This window comes from Pseudorca crassidens, chromosome 20, assembly GCF_039906515.1.
Source record: "Pseudorca crassidens isolate mPseCra1 chromosome 20, mPseCra1.hap1, whole genome shotgun sequence".
Classification (NCBI taxonomy): Eukaryota; Metazoa; Chordata; class Mammalia; order Artiodactyla; family Delphinidae; genus Pseudorca; species Pseudorca crassidens.
The window spans coordinates 11,166,916-11,183,810 of record NC_090315.1 but is presented as its reverse complement, the minus strand read 5'-3'; the positions used below and the strand labels follow the sequence as shown (position 1 = coordinate 11,183,810).

The following is a 16,895-nucleotide window of genomic DNA, read 5'->3' as shown; positions in this document are numbered from 1 at the left end:
GGGTCAGAGCCCCGAAAGCCTGGTATCTGCCCAGCAGACTCCTCTCTCTAAACACCCCTCACAGACTTTCCTGGTGGCACGGTGGTTAAGAATCCGCCTACCAATACAGGGGACACGCGCTGGATCCCTGGTCCGGGAAGATCCCACAAGCCACGGTGCAACTAAGCCCGCGAGCCACAACTACTGAGCCCATGTGCCACAACTACTGAAGCCCACGCGCCTAGAGCCCGTGCTCTGCAACAAGAGATGTCACTGCAATGAGAAGCCCGCGCACCGTGACAAAGAGTAGCCCCCGCTCGCCGCAACTAGAGAAAGCCCACGCGCAGCAATGAAGACCCAACGCGGCCAAAAGAAATAAATAAACCCCCGCCTCATGCTCTACCCTGTAGCCCAAGACCAAAATACTGTGAGCAGGTCAAGCTCTAATCTATTCAGGTATCTGAGTGCCTACTGTGTGTCTAAGTGCTGGGGATACAGCCGTGACCAAGAGGACATAGATCCCTGCCCTCGTGGGGGACACAGACATTAAACAAAAGCATCTCAGGGACGAACATGTAATTACCAAGTGAGGTGGAATTCAGCTCTAATAAGGGTGTGGTATCTGCTCTCGGGGTGGACTGTGGAGTGGTCAGAGCAGCTGGGGTGGGAAGGGTCTGCAGGGCTCCCAAGTCCCACAGGCTCTGGGCCATCTGAACCTGAGCCACTGGGAGCCATGGAAGGGCTTTGGGCAAGGGAGGGGCGAAATCCAATTTTTTTTTTTTTTTAAATTGAAGCACAGTTGATTTACAATGTCATGTTAATCTCTGCTGTACAGCAAAGTGATTCAGTTATACATATATATATACATTTTTAAATATTCTTTTCCATCATGGTTTATCATAGGATATTGTATATAATTTTCTGTGCTATACAGTAGGACCTTGTTGTTTATCCCAATTTTAATTTTTAAAGAAGTATTTTGTCCACTTCACACCCATTAGAATGACTGAAATCCAAAAGACAATGACAAGTGGTGACGATATGGTGAGAATGGAACCTTCATCCACTGCTGGTGGGAATGTAAAATGATGCAGCCTTTTAGAAGACAGTTGGGGGTACCTGAGAAAGTTACACATACAGTTACCATGCGACCCAGCAAATCCACTCCTAGATAAATACCCAAGAGAACTGGAAACACGTGTTAACAGCAGTACACAAATGTTCACAGCAGCATTTTCATAATAATTGAGAGATATGAACAACCCGAACGCCCATCGATGGATGAATGGACAAACAAAGTGGCATGTCCATGCAATGGAATACTATTTAGCAACAAAAAGGAATGAAGTACTAATTCGTGCTACAACATGGGTGAACCTTGAGAGCATTATGCTAAGTGAAAACAACTAGTCATCATTTGCTAGACATTGGGGTTGTTTCCACTTTTTGGCTATTGTGAATAATGCTGTTGTGAACATGTGTGTACTAGATTTTGTGTGGACGTAAGACAGTGGTCCCTCAGTATCCACAGGGGATTGGTCCCAGGACCCCCGGGATATCAAAATCCACAGATGACGTAGTACAGTTGGCCCTCCGTGTCTGCGGGTTTTGTATCCATGGTTGCGGAAGGTTGACCGTATTTTCATTTCTCTTGCATATATACCTAGAGGTGGAACTGCACGGTCGTAGGATAACTCTATGTTTAAATGTCTGAGGAACTGCCAGGCGGTTTTCCAAAGTGACTGCACCATTCTACATCCCCACCAGCAGTGTATGAGGGCTCCAACTCCTCCAACACTCTCCCCACCCTTGTTATTGTCTATCCTTTTGATTCTAGGGTATGACGTGGTATCTCATTGTGGTTTTGGTTTGCGTTTCCCTGATGGCTAAAAATTTTGAGCATATTTCATGTTCTTGAGTCCCATTATTATCTCTGTACACTGCTGCTCTCTCCTTCCAGAATGCCAGCCCCGTCAATGGCAGAGACTTTATCTGCAATCTCCAGAGCTTAGAACTGCACCAGGTAACCTCTGAAGATATTTATGGATTGTAAGTGGGTGAACCCCCATTTTAAAGGCTCAGAGGGGTTAAGTCACCCAAGATGATACCCAAGATGACACAGCTACTGTGTGGCAGAGTGGGATTCAAACTTGGGCCTGTGTTCAACTGTTTTTGAATAAATGGACAAACCTGGGAACAGGAAATGTAGCTTCAGGAACAACATCATGCCCCCAACCGTAAGAGTTGGGGTGCTATGGACTGAATGTCTGTGTCTCCCCAAAATTCATAGGTTGAAATACTACCCCCCCAATGTGATGATATTAGGAGGTGAAGGGAGGTGATTAGGTCATGAAGGTGCAGCCCTCATGAATGGGACTAGCACTCTTATAAAAGAGACCCCAGAGAGCTCCCTCACCCTTTCCTACGCTGTGAGGACACAGTGAGAAGATGGCTGTCTATGAACCAGGAAGCGGGTCCTCACTAGACACCTAATCTGCCAGCCTCCAGAACTGTGAGAAATAAACGTTCGGTGTTCAGACCACCAGTCTATGGTATTTTTGTTACAGAAGCCTGAACAGACTAAGACACGGGGCATATTCAACCCACACACGCTAGTTGAATGGATGAATGGTGCTGTTGAGAGCATAATGGCTAGAACTCAGAACTCCTTCCTTGTCCACTAGAAAGCCCTCCCTATAACCACGTTTCCCACCAGAAACCCCAAAGCCCCACTTCTCCAGCCCCCTCCTCACCTGCCGGGGGCTCACAATGATGCTGTTGGATTTTGCTCCTGGTTTGGGGGCCTGGTTGGGGGTCTCTCCTGCCAGGGGTTCTGGCCCTATGGGGCATGTGGCTCCAGGCCCTCCTGGAGGTCCTGAGATGGCGTACTCGGCGTAGGTCTGAGGAGCCGGCTGTGGGGAGGTCTCCACAGTGGGCAGGCTCCGTGTGGATTTGAATAAGGGCTTGGCCTGTGGGGAGAGGGGTGAGAGGGCATACAAAATCTGAATCTAGCCACTTCTCCCCACCTCCTCGGCCTCTACCCTGGTCCCAACCACCATCTTCTCTCCCTTGGGCCACTGCAGTCACCTCCGCACCAGTTACCTGCCTCTGCCCTTACCTCCCACAGTCTGCTCCCCACACTGAGTCATATCATGTTCCTCTTCTGCTCAGAGCCCTTAGGTGGTTCCTACTCAGAGTAAAAGCCAAAGCTGTCACTTCAGTCCTCAAGCCTCATAAAGATCTGCCCCTGCACCCTTGCCTCAAGGACCTCACCTTCTACGTCTTCCCCTGGCTTTCTCTACCCCAGCCCCGCTGGCCTTCCTGCCGCCCTAAAACTTATCAGATTCTCTCTGACCTCAGGGTCTTTGCACTGGCTGTTCCCTTCCCCCCTGATGTTGCATAGCTCGCTCACTCACTTCTTTCACATTTTGGCAAAGGCATCATCTCCTCCAAGAGGCCCTCCCTTGACTGTTCTACCTAAGGTAGCTCTTCTCCCCCATCACACCCTCTATCCTTAGCCTACTTTCTTTTTCTTCCTAGCACACAGGTGGCAGCCACTACTTATCACCAGGCAATTGTGTTCCTGTACGATTGAGATCTCTGTGTTGCCAGATGCTTTATTTACCAAAAGATGTCAAAAGTGCAGATTTCTTTAAAATTGCCAAACCTTCCAAATTCTCAACTATCAGCAATAAATTCACTCCTTGCAGAACCAGGGTTCTGGCCACGTAAAACGTATCTCAGGACTACTTCCTGACTGCCAGTTTGCAGCCGCTGCCTTAGCCCTCCTGACCATGACATTTTACTTTTTACAGGAAACTGATACTTGCAGAAGGCAAAAAGACTGTCTTCTCAAAGTGACCCAGGCCCCAACATTTCCTAACCCACTCTGTGGTCCCACAGGCCCCTTCCTGTCCCCCTTCCTCCCAACCACCCCCCAAGCCTCCCAGCAGTCCCCCCATCTCCTAGTCCTACCCCGGGAGGAGGGACCTCATCCTCGTCCACTGGAATGAGGAATTTCTTCCTTGTGGGTGGGCCAGCGGGCTTCTCCACTCTCTCTTCGTCCATTGCAAGGTCCTTCTGGGGGCCTGAAAATAAAGCCGTGGCGTCGGGCGCGAGCGAAGCATCGACAGTCCCCAGAAGGAACCCCCAGACACAGCCGTACCCCCAAAAAAATTCCAGGGGCTCCATCGCGTCCAGGTCCAGACATCCAGGGCCCCAGGTTCTATAAGGCCCCGCCCCATCGAGCCTCCACCTGCGGCTCGCCCCGCCCCTTACCGGGACACACTTTCCTTTCGCCACACCCTTCAGGGTCCCACCTTTCTATTCTCCCCGCCTTCACTGTTCCCCGCCTTCCGTTTGCCAGGCCAGACCACTGTCCCCAACCCTCCGTCCACCCCGCCCCCAAGGCTCGCACCAGGATGCCTTTCCCCCGCTCAAACCTTCCCTCGCTCCACCTTCTCAAACTCTCAGACATTGTAACGATTGATTGGCTTCTGCATCTGCCAATCGCCACGGGCGGTCTCAACCCCACGCCCCTCTCAACCCAGCCCCGCGGTCTCAGCGTCCCGAGAACTCACCTCCTCGCCCCCGGGCCGCGAAAGAAAGACAGGAGAGAGATCGAGGCGTCCCACCGCCGGCGCGGCCAGCGTAGCCCCAGGCTGGTCGCACTTCCGGCCTCTCTAGCCCTCCAGCCCGCTCCTGACGTTCCCCAAAGGCGTAGAGCATCAAGAGAGGCGGTTCCTCGCGCAGCTCTCTATGGTTCTGGAGGACTGCGGAGGTTTGGGTTTCGAGAGAGCTGTCCGCCTCTGGCCCTCAGCGTCTCCCGTTGCCGAGCAGTTTGATTTCAGTGCTCTTATTGAGCTCCTCTTGTGTGCCTGGGCTCTGGGCAGGGCTTAGTGGAGAAGGGATGGCGGGTAATCAAACTAGGTTCCTTCTCTCAGTACAGACTTGGGTTTGAATTCCAGCTCTGTCATTGACTTAGCCTCAGTTTCCCCATTCACTCATTCTCTTATTCCACATACATTGCCCCAGATAACGATAGCCCCGCTCCGCCCTTCTGGAGCTCACAACGCATTGGGAGAGACAAACCCTTTCCCAAACAGTGACGATCCAGAGTGGACAGGGCTGGCTAGGAGACCCCAGAGGGCCCGGGAGGGGGGTGGGGCAGGGAACACCTAATCCAGCCCGAGGGCAAGGATAGAGCTTCTTAGAGAAAGGGACATCTGAGCAGAGACCTGGTTGATGAGTAAATATTAGTCATTTCCTGAAAGGATAGTATCACACTGTTCTAACTTGCAACTCTCTGATTACTAAGGAGAGAACATCTTTCTGTGAGTTTATTGGTCTTTAATAGTTTGTTTTCTGTGGGTTGCTTGCGCATATCCTTTGACCATTTTTTCAATGGTTGTATGCCTTTTTTTATTACTGTTAATGTGTCAGAGTACTTTATGGATTCCAATTCTAATTGTTAGTCAGTTACACATATTCCAAATATTTCCTGCTAGTTTGCACTTTATATTTTAACTTTATTTATTTATTTTTCTCACACAGAAGTTCTTAGTGTTTATTCACACCTATTTATCAATCTATCCTGACTTTTGGTGTGTTTAAGAGGCTTGCCATACCCCAAGGTCATATAGTTTATCACTTCTTTTAATACTTTTCCTAGTTTTGATTTTGTTTCTTTCATCCATATGAGACTTATTTTTGAAAATGTACTAAGGTAGGAATTTATGGTAGATATAGCTAATTGTCCAGATACCATTTATTTTAAAAGCCAGTCCTGGGAATTCCCTGGATGTCCAGTGGTTAGAACTCAGTGTTTTCACTGCTGGGGCCGGGGTTCCATCCCTGATCAGGGAAATAAGACCCCTCAAGTCATGCAGCTGGGAAAAAAAAAAAAGAAGCCAGTCCTTTCCCTGGTTTTGATATTCCACCTTTATCATGTGCCAAATTCCCATGTATACACAGGTCTATCGCTGACATTTCTATTATGTTTCATTGATCTCTGTATCTGTCCCTTGCCTCCATGCCAGTTTAATTATTTCATTTAGATATGTTTTGATATCACATGAGGCAAGTCCCCCACCTCTGTTCAGTTTCAAATCTGTCTTTACCATTCTTGTCCATTTTCTCTTCTAGATGGATTTTAGCAGCTGCTTTTCTAGTTCCCTGAAAAATCCTATTGCGATTGAGATTGGAATTGCACTGAATTGATGGATTAATTACAAGAAGATTGACATCTTTTTCATACCCATGAACATATTGTCTCTGTCTCTCCATTGATTTTGCCTTTTGTTAGGGACCTACTGTAAAAGATTTTTTTCTAATTAATTTTTATTTATATAATTGGTTCATGGTATTAGTTTCCTAGGGCTGCTGTAAAGAAGTACCAAAAATTGAGTGGCTTAAACCACAGAAAGTTATTCTCACAGTTCTGGAGGCTAGAAGTCCAAATTCAAGGTATTGACAGAGCAATGCGCCCTCTGAACGCACTAGGGAAGGATCTGTTCCAGCCCCCTCTCTTAGCTTCTGGTAGCCTCAGGCATTCCGTGGCTTGTGGATGGCCATCTTCTCCCTGTGTGTCTTCACACTGTCTTTCCTCTGTGCATGTCCGTCTCTGTGTCCAAATTTCCCCATTTTACAAGGACGCCAGTCATATTGGATTAGGGACCACCATAATGACCTCATTTTAACTTGTCTCTGTAAAGACCTTATTTCAAAATAAAGTCACATTCTGAAGTAATGGGGGTTAGGACTCAACATATCTTTTGGGGGGACACGAGTCAACCCTTAACAATTTTCTGTTACTTCTTATAAACTTCTTCCTTCTGAATTCATTTTTACTTCTTGCTAGAGTACATTCTCTTCAACTTTTTCAGAGAACATTCTGGATAGAACATTTCTGAGTCTTGCTCATCTGAAAATGTCTTTATTTGACCCTCACAAATGGAATCTCAAATTCTGGGTTCCTAGTTATCTTTCTTGCAAAGTTAGAAGACACTGGTGCTCCATTTGGGTCACTAATGGGAAGTCTACCATCTCCCTGATTCTCCTTCCTTCATAAGCAGTCTCATCGCTGGGTGTAATTTTTCCCCAGGATCACTTACTAGCAGTGTGACCTGGTACCAGCAACTCAGTTTCTCTGTGTGCGTCAGTTTGCTCATCTCTAAAATGGGGATAACAATAGCATCACTATTAGGAAGATGAAATGAGTTACGTGTCAAGTCCCTACATCTTTACTTGGCATGCAGTAGGTGAAATATTCAGGTTTGTCATAAAAATAAAATAGTCCTTGACTAAGTCCTGGGCAAGCAGAGGCTGAAGCCGTTGTGGCCACCGCTGTAGCACAGTGCCCAGAAACAAGAAGGGGCTACGGAACCATATGTTGCATGAATGAACAAAGAACAGAAGCAGAATCCGGCAGCAAGCGACTTCACCACTGGGAGCCTCAGTTTTCCCATCTGTAACTGCTGAGCTTGTGAGAATTCCATAAGACCATGGAGCCCCGTCTTGAAATCCATGGTTCACTCATTCCTTGAATAACTACATATTGAGCACCTACGGTGTGGCAGGCACTGGGGACACAGCTGGCAGCAAATTGGACCAGGTCCCTGCCCTGTGGTGCTGATAGTCTCATGGGAGGCAGACCATAAGAAAGAAACCCACAAATAAGAGTTCCAGACAGTCATACACGCTCTGGAGACGATAAAAAACAGTGACGTGAAGTAGATTATGGGGGAGGGGGCCACACGGTCACAGGAAGAGGGGCTCTATAAATAAAAAATACATATATTACCATCAACAATATACCCATCAAAGCAGATAGATAGCTTACTATGAGCTAAATCCTCACAGTAACCCTCCCCTTAGGTATCAATAGTTCATTTGACAGATGAAGGAACTGAGGCCCCAGTGACATAGAGAAGGACTATGAAAATGTGTCTCTGAATCCAAGGGCAGAGAGAGCTTCTAGAAGGAAGCCAGTCTGGGTGGGACTCAGTTTCTCCCGTTGGGGAATGGGAATTACCAAATAAACCTGCAAAGCGTGCCTTTTCCGCCAGGGGGCGATGGCGCCTCACAAGAGGATTTGGGGTGTAGAGGCGCCGGGGACCGCTGCGCCAGAACCCACTCCGGGGCAAAACCCGTGAGAAGGCGGCGGGCTGCCCTTTCGTTTCTCCCGACTCGTTTCACTATCGCAGAAATGCGGCAAAGGGCCCGCTGAGCGCGGTTCAGGTAACTCTGAGTCTATTTACGTTAGTTAAGGGGGAGAAAAGTTGTCCTCGGTTCTGTAATATATTATATTTCCAAGTTTGATTCCTACACTCTTCCCAAATTTAACTTTCAGATTCCGGATTCGCATCTTTCCGGCTCCCAGAGTTGCGAGTTCGAGTCTAACAGCTGTCCGTACTCTTATTTCCCCGTCCTTCTTCCAAACGCTCCAAGTTCAAATTCCAGTCCCAACCGAAGCTCCCGGGCGACTCCTCGAGTTCAGACCTTGCTCCACTCCCAAACCTTCCCCTAATCCCAACTTCGAGTTTCCTCTGCGCCTCCGAAGGATTGGGGTGGGGATGGAGAATATGGGCACACTTCGCCCCTAATTCCACCCAAGTGACTCTGGGCGGGGGGCATATTGCCGCCGGACCGAAGGCTCTGTTAGCGGGGGCGCGGCCGAGGGGCGCAGTGACCCGGCCGACGTCCGCACCCGCCTCTAAACTTAGCCGCGGTGACGCGCGGCCCGGCGATCGCGGCGGGTCCAGGGGACGCAGGGGCGCCCGAGCGGAGGGGGAACAGCTCTGCTCCGCGAGCCTCTATTTATAGCGCCTGGAGCCCGAAATAGCGCGAAGCCTAGCGGCCGGGATGACGCGGGAGCCGCAGGGGGCTGACTCACCCGGCCCCAAGCGGAGGCCCCCGGATGGGGGACAGTGGAGGCGCTGGACCCGACCCCGCCCCATCCCGGGCACCTCTTATGCTGGGACGTCCCAAGTTTCCACGGGGCACTGTGGATGGATATGCAGCAAAAGGAGGATCTGCAGCATGAGAGACTGAGGTTAGATCAGAGGTGGGACTTCCCTAAAAAGAGCCCAGAATTGAGGAACTAACTTTACACAAGAAGAGGGGTTGGGGGACTTCCCTGGTGGTCCAGTGGCTAAGACTCTGCGCTCCCAATGCAGGGGTCCCGGGTTTGATCCCTGGTCAGGGAACTAGATCCCACATGCCGCAACTAAGAGTTCTCATGCTGCAAAGAAGATTCCAGCGTGTCGCAACTAAGACCCGGTGCAGCCAAATAAATAAATATTAAAAAGATGAACCAGATATACACACGTATTTCTCACCAGCAACAGGACTGAGGCATCTTGGGGGCAGAGAAATGGACACAACCGGCCAACCATCAGGCCACAGCTGTCCCCCTCTCCACTTGCCATGTCTCCGTGCATGCTGTTCCCACTCCCTAGAATGCCTTTCCCTGCCTCCCCAGTCTTAAGAACTCATGCTCCTCAGGGACCTGGTGCTAAAGGCAATGCCTCACAAATGAAAACTCTGTGACCCATTGGACTGGGAACCCCATGAGGGCAGGGCCAGGCCCTTCTCATTCATCACCATGTCCCCAGCACTGCCCAGCACAAGATAGGGCTCTGGAGAAGTTAACTGCATGAATAAGAAGTGTTGGTAATAAAATAAAATGACGTTTCCCAAACTATAATAGCAAGTGTTTATTGTATGCTACATGCCAGGTGTGAGTCAGGGAGTTATCTCCTATGGGTCTCACTACAACCTTAGGAGGGAGGTACTTTTATTATTTTCATCATCACCAACCCCATGTTAGAGATGACGAAACTGAGACTCAGAGAATACCTTGCTTGTAGTCAGAGCTGTCTCTTGAACCAGGTCCCATGGCCCCAGAGGTGTTCAGTTCCCCAGATACTGTCTCTAGGCCCTATAGAACCCAAAGGTAAGGAGTGATTCTTAAAGTGCAGTCCACAGAACCTTGGGGGGTTCCCCAGCACTCTTTCAAGAGGTCCCCAAGGTCAAAATGATTATCATAATAATACTAAGACACCTCCCTTTTTTCACTCTCACTCTCTCCTGAGTGTTCAATGCAACCTGCAACATATCACAAGAGACTGAGCACCCAAGCAGAGGTGAAGACCCAGTTATCTTCTGTTGAACCAAACATTAAAGTGGGGGACTTCCCTGGTGGCACAGTGGTTAAGAATCCGCTTGCCAATGCAGGGGACATGGGTTCGTTCGAGCCCTAGTCCGGGAAGATCCCACATGCCAGGCAGCAACTAAGCCCACGTAGCACAACTACTGAGCCCACGTGCCACAACTACTGAAGCCCGCGCACCTAGAGCCTGTGCTCCGCAACAAGAGAAGCCACTGCGATGAGAAGCCCGCGCACCACAACAAAGAGTAGCCCCCACTCACTGCAACTAGAGAAAGCTTGCGCACAGCAACAAAGACCCAACGCAGGCAAAAAATAAATTAATTTAAAAAAAAACCTATAATGAGATACTACTTCACATTCATTAGGATGGCTAAAGTTAAAAAAATTAATTAAATAAAATCTTTTCTAAAAGTAAATAATGAAAATAAAATATTCTGTTGAAGGACTTTCCTGGCAGTCCAGTGGTTAGGACTCTGCACTTCCACTGCAGGGGGCATGGGTTCAATCCCTGGTCAGGGAACTAAGATCCCACATGCCGGGCAGCGTGGCCAAAAACATACAAAAAGTTTGTCGATTCTCTTCGTTTTCCTTTGAAATGATCCAAATGTTAGTTTTATGTCTTGCCTTCCCATCTTTACATCTCATTTTTCTTGTCTTGTAGCATTTGCAAAGACTTTCAGGACAACGTCAAATGGCAAAGTTGATCAATTCTCACATACTCCATATCACAGCCTTCTGAGATCTTATTTTGTTATCCCTATTTTATAGAAGGAGAAACTGGTTAGTTTCTATTTTATAGAAGGAGAAACTAAACAAGGTTAGTCTCTTGACCAAGGCCACAAAGCAAGGAAGCAAACAAACCAGGACTCCAACAAAAGCTTGTGTTTTCAACCACTGCCTTAAGAGAAAATTCAATAGTCACCCTGTATTTCTTTAACAGGCAAAATACCCTGTGAGATTCCACAGTGACCCCTGGATCTGGAATGAGGTTCTGGAGACCTGAGTTCTGGTTCTGGCTCTGCCTTCTTTCTGAGCCTGTTTCCTGCTGTGAGACAGAAGCTGAAAGCCACAGAAACTCTGTCTTCAGGGTGGAAGGAGACAGGCCCCTAAACAGACTGTATTTGTTTCCTGTGGCTGCCTAACAAATTACCACAAACTTCGTGGTTTAAAACAAGAGAAATTTATTCCCTCACAGCTCTGGAGGCCAGAAATCCTAAAGCAAGGTATCAGCAGGGCCACACTCCCTCTGAATTTTCTCGGGGAAGATTCTTCCTTGCCTTTTCCAGCCTCTGGTGGCCCCAGGTGTTCCTGGGTGGCCCCATCACTCTCATCTCTCCCTCCAACTTCACATGGCCGTCTCTTCTCCTATCTGTGTCCAATCTCCCTCTGCCTTTCTCTTGTAAGGACACTTGCCATTGGGTTTAGGGCCCACTTGGCTAATCCAGGGTGATATCATCTCGAGATCCTAACCTTAATTATATCCGCAGAGACTCTTTTTCCAAATAAGTTCCCACTGACAGGTCTCAGGTGGACTTACCTTGGGTGGGGGGAAGGGCACACCATTCAACCCACTACACAGATCAAAACAGAAAAATGAGAACAGGACAATACGTGGCAGAGTTTAGACTGGGAGGTGTCCAAAGCTTTATGATTGCACGCAGCCGTTCCAGTGGAGAATGTTGAAGCATTTGCCCTTGAGAGCCCAGAGTGGTCTGTGCGTCCTACCTGTGGCGGTTAGAAGTCCCGTGTGTCCCCCATGTTCTGGACATCTTCCACAAGGATGGGAAGGATTTTTTTTTTTTTTTCCCGGTACGCGAGCCTCTCACCACTGTGGCCTCTCCCGTTGCGGAGCACAGGCTCCGGACGCGCAGGCTCAGCGGCCGTGGCTCAGGGGCCCAGCCGCTCCGCGGCACGTGGGATCTTCCCGGACCGGGGCACGAACCCGTGTTCCCTGCATTGTCAGGCGGACTCTCAACCACTGCGCCACCAGGGAAGCCCAGGATGGGAAGTCTTTAAGGGAGTTTTTCATTCTTCAACTGTTAATGTGGAGTCGAGAGATTTTCTCTTTCACAAAATGCCAAATAATAAGAAAAAATCAACACCCATACAGCACTTAATATGTGCCCTGTTCTAAGTGTTTAAATATCTATTAACTCGGGCTTCCCTGGTGGCGCAGTGGTTGAGAGTCCGCCTGCCGATGCAGGGGACACGGGTTCGTGCCCCGGTCCGGGAAGATCCCACATGCCGCGGAGCAGCTGGGCCCCTGAGCCATGGCCCCTGAGCCATGGCTGCTGAGCCTGCGCGTCCGGAGCCTGTGCTCCGCAATGGGAGAGGCCACAACAGTGAGAGGCACGCGTACCGCAAAAAAAAAAAAAAAAAAAAAAATCTATTAACTCCTTTAATCCTCACAAAAAACCCTCTGATGTCTTGCTGGTGATTCTCCTTTCATAGCGGAATAAACTGAGGTGCAGAGAGGCTGGAGTGGCAGTTTGGAAGTTCCAGAGCTTGAACCCCACAGTCTGGCTTCAGAGTCTAGGCTCTTGACCTTAAGCCATGCTGTCACCTGGAGGTACACTGTCCCATGTTAAAGCTGGACTTTGAGGAAGCCATACTCCCAGATCCGTGGTCAGGCACCGTCTACTGCTGTGATGTCCAATATGGCAGCCACTTGGCTACACGTGGCTTTTAAGCACTTGAAACATGGCTGGTCCAAAATGAGATGTGTCATGAGTGTAAACTCCACACCAGATTTCATAGACTTAGCGTGATTAAAAAGAATGTAACTATCTCATTTAAAAAACTGCTGAGGGACTTCCCTGGTGGAGCAGTGGTTGAATCTGCCTGCCAACGCAGGGGACATGGGTTCGAGCCCTGGTCCGGGAAGATCCCACATGCCGCGGAGTAACTAAGCCCGTGCGCCACAACTACTGAGCCTGCGCTCTACAGCCCACGAGCCACAACTACTGAAGCCCACGTGCCGAGAGCCCGTGCTCCGCAACAAGAGAAGCCACCGCAATAAGAAGCCCGTGCACCACAACGAAGACCCAACGCAGCCATAAATAAATAAATTTATAAAGAAAAAAAGGCTGACATTGAGTACGTATGAAATAATATCTTGCATCTATAAATAAATAAATTTATAAAGAAAAAAACTGCTGACATTGAGTATGTATGAAATAATATTTTGCATCTATCTGGTTAAATAAAATACAGGAACAAATTATTTTCACCTGTTTCTTTTGGCTTTTTTTTTTTTAGTGTGGCTACTAGGGTATTTAAGCTTGAATATGTGGCTAGTGTCCTATTTCTTATGGACAGTGCTGGCCCATGGAATTTGCTGTCTCTCCATCTGGGAGGACATCAGATGCTGGAGCGCCATGTGTTCCGGGGCCGCTGAGCCTCGGGATTTCTTGGGATGTTCTGGAACAATCCATGTCAGAAGCATATTCAAACAGAGCAACTGATGCTCATGTCAAAAATGTGGCCTTAAAGAACACTCTCAAATCCCTGCCTCCACCAGACCCAGGTGAAGAAGCTACTTAACCAAGAGAGACCACAGTGCCAGGCAGTACTTTGTGGCCACTTGGTATATGGAGTATATTTTTTATTCATAAATGATATACATGTGTGCCTCTACTGAGAGTGTTATAAAATAAAAACTTCCAAAACAGAGATAAAGTACTCATGGGTGAGCCAGGCTGCGTGAGATCACAAGTTCAAATCCTGACTCTGTCCCCTCCCTAGCTGTGATTCCTTCCAGGAGTCCCAGTTTCTTCATCCAGAAACTGGAAGTGTTTGTCCCTGTGCCCTGAGGGCTGTTGGGGGAACTCAGTGAGACCCTGCGTGCAAAGGGCCCGACATGTGGTCAGGGCCCGACATGTGGTCAGGGGCCCGACATGTGGTCAGGGCCCGACATGTGGTCAGGGCCCGACACGTAGTCAGGCAGAGGATGAGCTACAACAGTGAGCAGGTTTCTTGAGAGGCGGGGGCCCTGCTTAGGTCGGAGGGAGTCACGCCAGGTTTCTCAGCGGAGGGGATAGCTATGTTGTACCTCAAAGCATGGAAAAACAGTCACTAGGTGGAGAAGGATGGGAAAGGTATTTGGGCAGAGGGAGCCGAATGTTCAAGTCGGGAGGTATGAACAATGCATTTGGGGAAAGGCAAGCTGTTTGAGTATTGTTAGAGGGCAGAGTGAATGTGTGCTGGGGAAAGGGGTGGGGGGCAAGAGATGGGGTTGAAGAAAGCAACAGGCCACGGAAGGCCTCGTAGGTCACAGGACTAGAGCACTGGGGAATCGTAGCAGGCTCTGAGCAGGGGAGAGACCTGACAGGAGTAGGTTTGTGGTTTAGCAAAATCCTTCTAGATGGGAAGGGGCAGAACTGGGGCAGGAAACCAGGGATGAGTATAGACATGAAGGATGAAGTGGGGAAAAGGGACCAAATAGACAACTGGACCAGAGTAAGGAGGGGGAGGAAGGAGAATATATAAAATCTTTGAAAGATAGAATGGAGATGAGTGATGGGTTATGGGAGGTAAGGGGAGGAAGGTACCAGGAGGAGGCCTAGAACTCTGGCCCAGGAGACAGGGTCTATGTGGGACTACGCCTGAGCTGGGGACCTGGGAGAAGGAGGCACAGGTGTAGGAGGAAGCTGTTGAGGTCAGGGTGAAAGTCTGTGGGACAACCGGAGGAAGGCATTCAAGAGGCTTCTAGACACATGGGTCTGGAGCACAGGAGAGACGGTGAAGCAGAGGCTGGGAGGCCGACAGAGCTCAGACAGGGCTGAAATCCTGACAGTGGGAGAAAGTGGAAGGTGCAGTAGGGTAACTTCACCATCAGCCAGTGATGACAGCAGAAAGTGGTCCTGCCCGGGACAGTAGCCTTGGTATCAGGTTCTCATCCTGGTCTGTACCTGGGGACAGGAAGATGAGCAGACCCAAAGTCCCCACAGGAGTGCCTGCCCAGTGGGGGGTAGAGGGCACAGATGTATACAAGCAGTACATGCCTCCCTGGGGGCAGTGTGTAATGAATGGGTACTTCAGGGGGTACAGTGATCCATTCCCAAGGACTAGGGGCAGTGGAAAGTGTCAGGACCAGTTCTTGGTGGGGGGGGGGGCATAGAGAGGGAAAGCGAATTAACTGGGAGTCTCTCAGTTTCAAATGCAAACTAGTTTAAGGAAATGTATTGGTTCACATGATCAGAAGGTTGAGTACACCAGCTTCAGTTACAGCTTGATCCAGGAGCTCAAGTGATGATATGAAGTCACTGTCCCATCTCTGGGTTTCATATTTCTCTGATTTTTTTTCCTCAGAAAGACTTTCCTTGAGGTAGCAAAGATAGCCCTAGCAGCTTTAGGCTCACATCTCATCCTCTTAGCCACCCCAAAGGGAAGAAAGTGCTCCTAGCCAATGGTCCCATCATTCGTTGTCCTAAATGGGTCACATGCTCACCTCTGAACCAATCACTGTCGTCAACGGACAGCCCAACTGGAATACTGTGATTGGCTGGGCCTAGGACACGTACGTGCCATTCCCTGGAAACGGAGGATGGAGTGAGCCCCAAGACAGCCAGGTGAACTGAAATTGAGAAAGGGGTGGTTTCCCAAAGAACAAGAAGAAGGCCGGCAAAACTGTAGATGCCCATGTGGCTGGGAGGAAAGGAAGGTTGGAAAACAGATTTTCTCATACGTTAATGGGGCGTGGGAATAGTACCTCACCTCTAAGGATTAGGGTGAGGATTCCATGAATTAACGCAGGTGAGACATTTAGTAGACTGCTAGGTAAACAGCAGGTGCTGGATAAAAGGTAGCTATTATTTAAAAACTAGTAATCAGTATTACTACTACTGATGATGAGTGGCTATGCTGGGAGAAATGAGCTCCCAGCCTCAGGAGGAGACCAAACTGGAACTGAACAATTTAAGCAGTGAAAGCTCATGTAATCTACACTGTACAAGCTCAGTCCCCAACTGGTTCTTCTCCAGGCTTCTGTCTCCAGGTCTATGAAATGGGATGAGTGAGGGGACTGCATGAAACCAGAAGGTCATTTTAGAATGTCACCTCCTCAGAAAAAGGCCTTCCCTGACTACTCTTACCAAAGTATCCCCTTTATTATAATCTATTCTCCCATTTAATTTCCCTTATAGTGCTTACCCACAATCTGAAATCCCCTTATTTATTTACTGTTTGTCTCCCCCATTAGAACGTCAGCCCCACGAGGGCAAGGATCTCTCTTCTGCCTTGTTCACTGCTGTGTTCCCAGCACCCAGCAAGCCCTTGATAAATACTTGTTGAATGACTAGATAAATACTGCTTATAAAAACAGAGTGCCTAGTTTCCTGATAGGTACTGGGTTCTCCATTAAGGGAAGTGTCCAAGCTGAAACTGAAAGAGCGTACCTTGCAATTCATGATGCAATCCAGTTCCTCTCCAGGCCTCAGTTTCCTCATTTATAAAATGGGTGTGTGGCGGAGGTTGGGGGTCTGGGGGTGTGTGAAGTCTTGGCCCAGCCCCTGCCTGCTATCCCCGAAGGAGCCACCAGAGGGCGCAGCGCCTCTGCCCAAAAGTCGACGCTCAGCCGCTTGAGCCCGGTTGGATGCAGCCCGGTTGGATGCAGCCCGGTTGGATGCGTCCCGATAGTCCTGGAATATTCTGAGCCGCGCTGGCTTCCAGGCGTCCAGGAACCCAAGAGTTCGTGCGGATGGGGGCGGGGGGGTGTCCGCGCTCCTCGAAGTGGGGCGGTTGGGCG

The 16,895-nt window shown here is 49.1% G+C and overlaps 1 protein-coding gene across 5 annotated transcripts in view; it reads right to left on the bottom strand.

Moving 5' to 3' along the window:
• Positions 1–16,895, bottom strand: part of ERCC1 (ERCC excision repair 1, endonuclease non-catalytic subunit) — a 27,578-nt gene extending 10,683 nt beyond the window's left edge. Inside the window, exons 1-4 of one of the 5 annotated variants that reach the window (XM_067718697.1) lie at positions 16,546–16,895; positions 4,560–4,873; positions 3,955–4,067; positions 2,733–2,948 (exon numbers count right to left, since the gene is read on the bottom strand). In XM_067718697.1, coding sequence (XP_067574798.1) covers positions 2,733–2,948; positions 3,955–4,067; positions 4,560–4,707 — 477 coding nt within the window. In that variant the 5' untranslated portion in view covers positions 4,708–4,873; positions 16,546–16,895. Of the gene's footprint in view, positions 1–2,732; positions 2,949–3,954; positions 4,068–4,298; positions 4,324–4,559; positions 4,874–16,545 lie in introns of those variants that run through there. The other 4 variants (XM_067718694.1, XM_067718695.1, XM_067718693.1 and 1 more) reach the window with 4 other exon arrangements.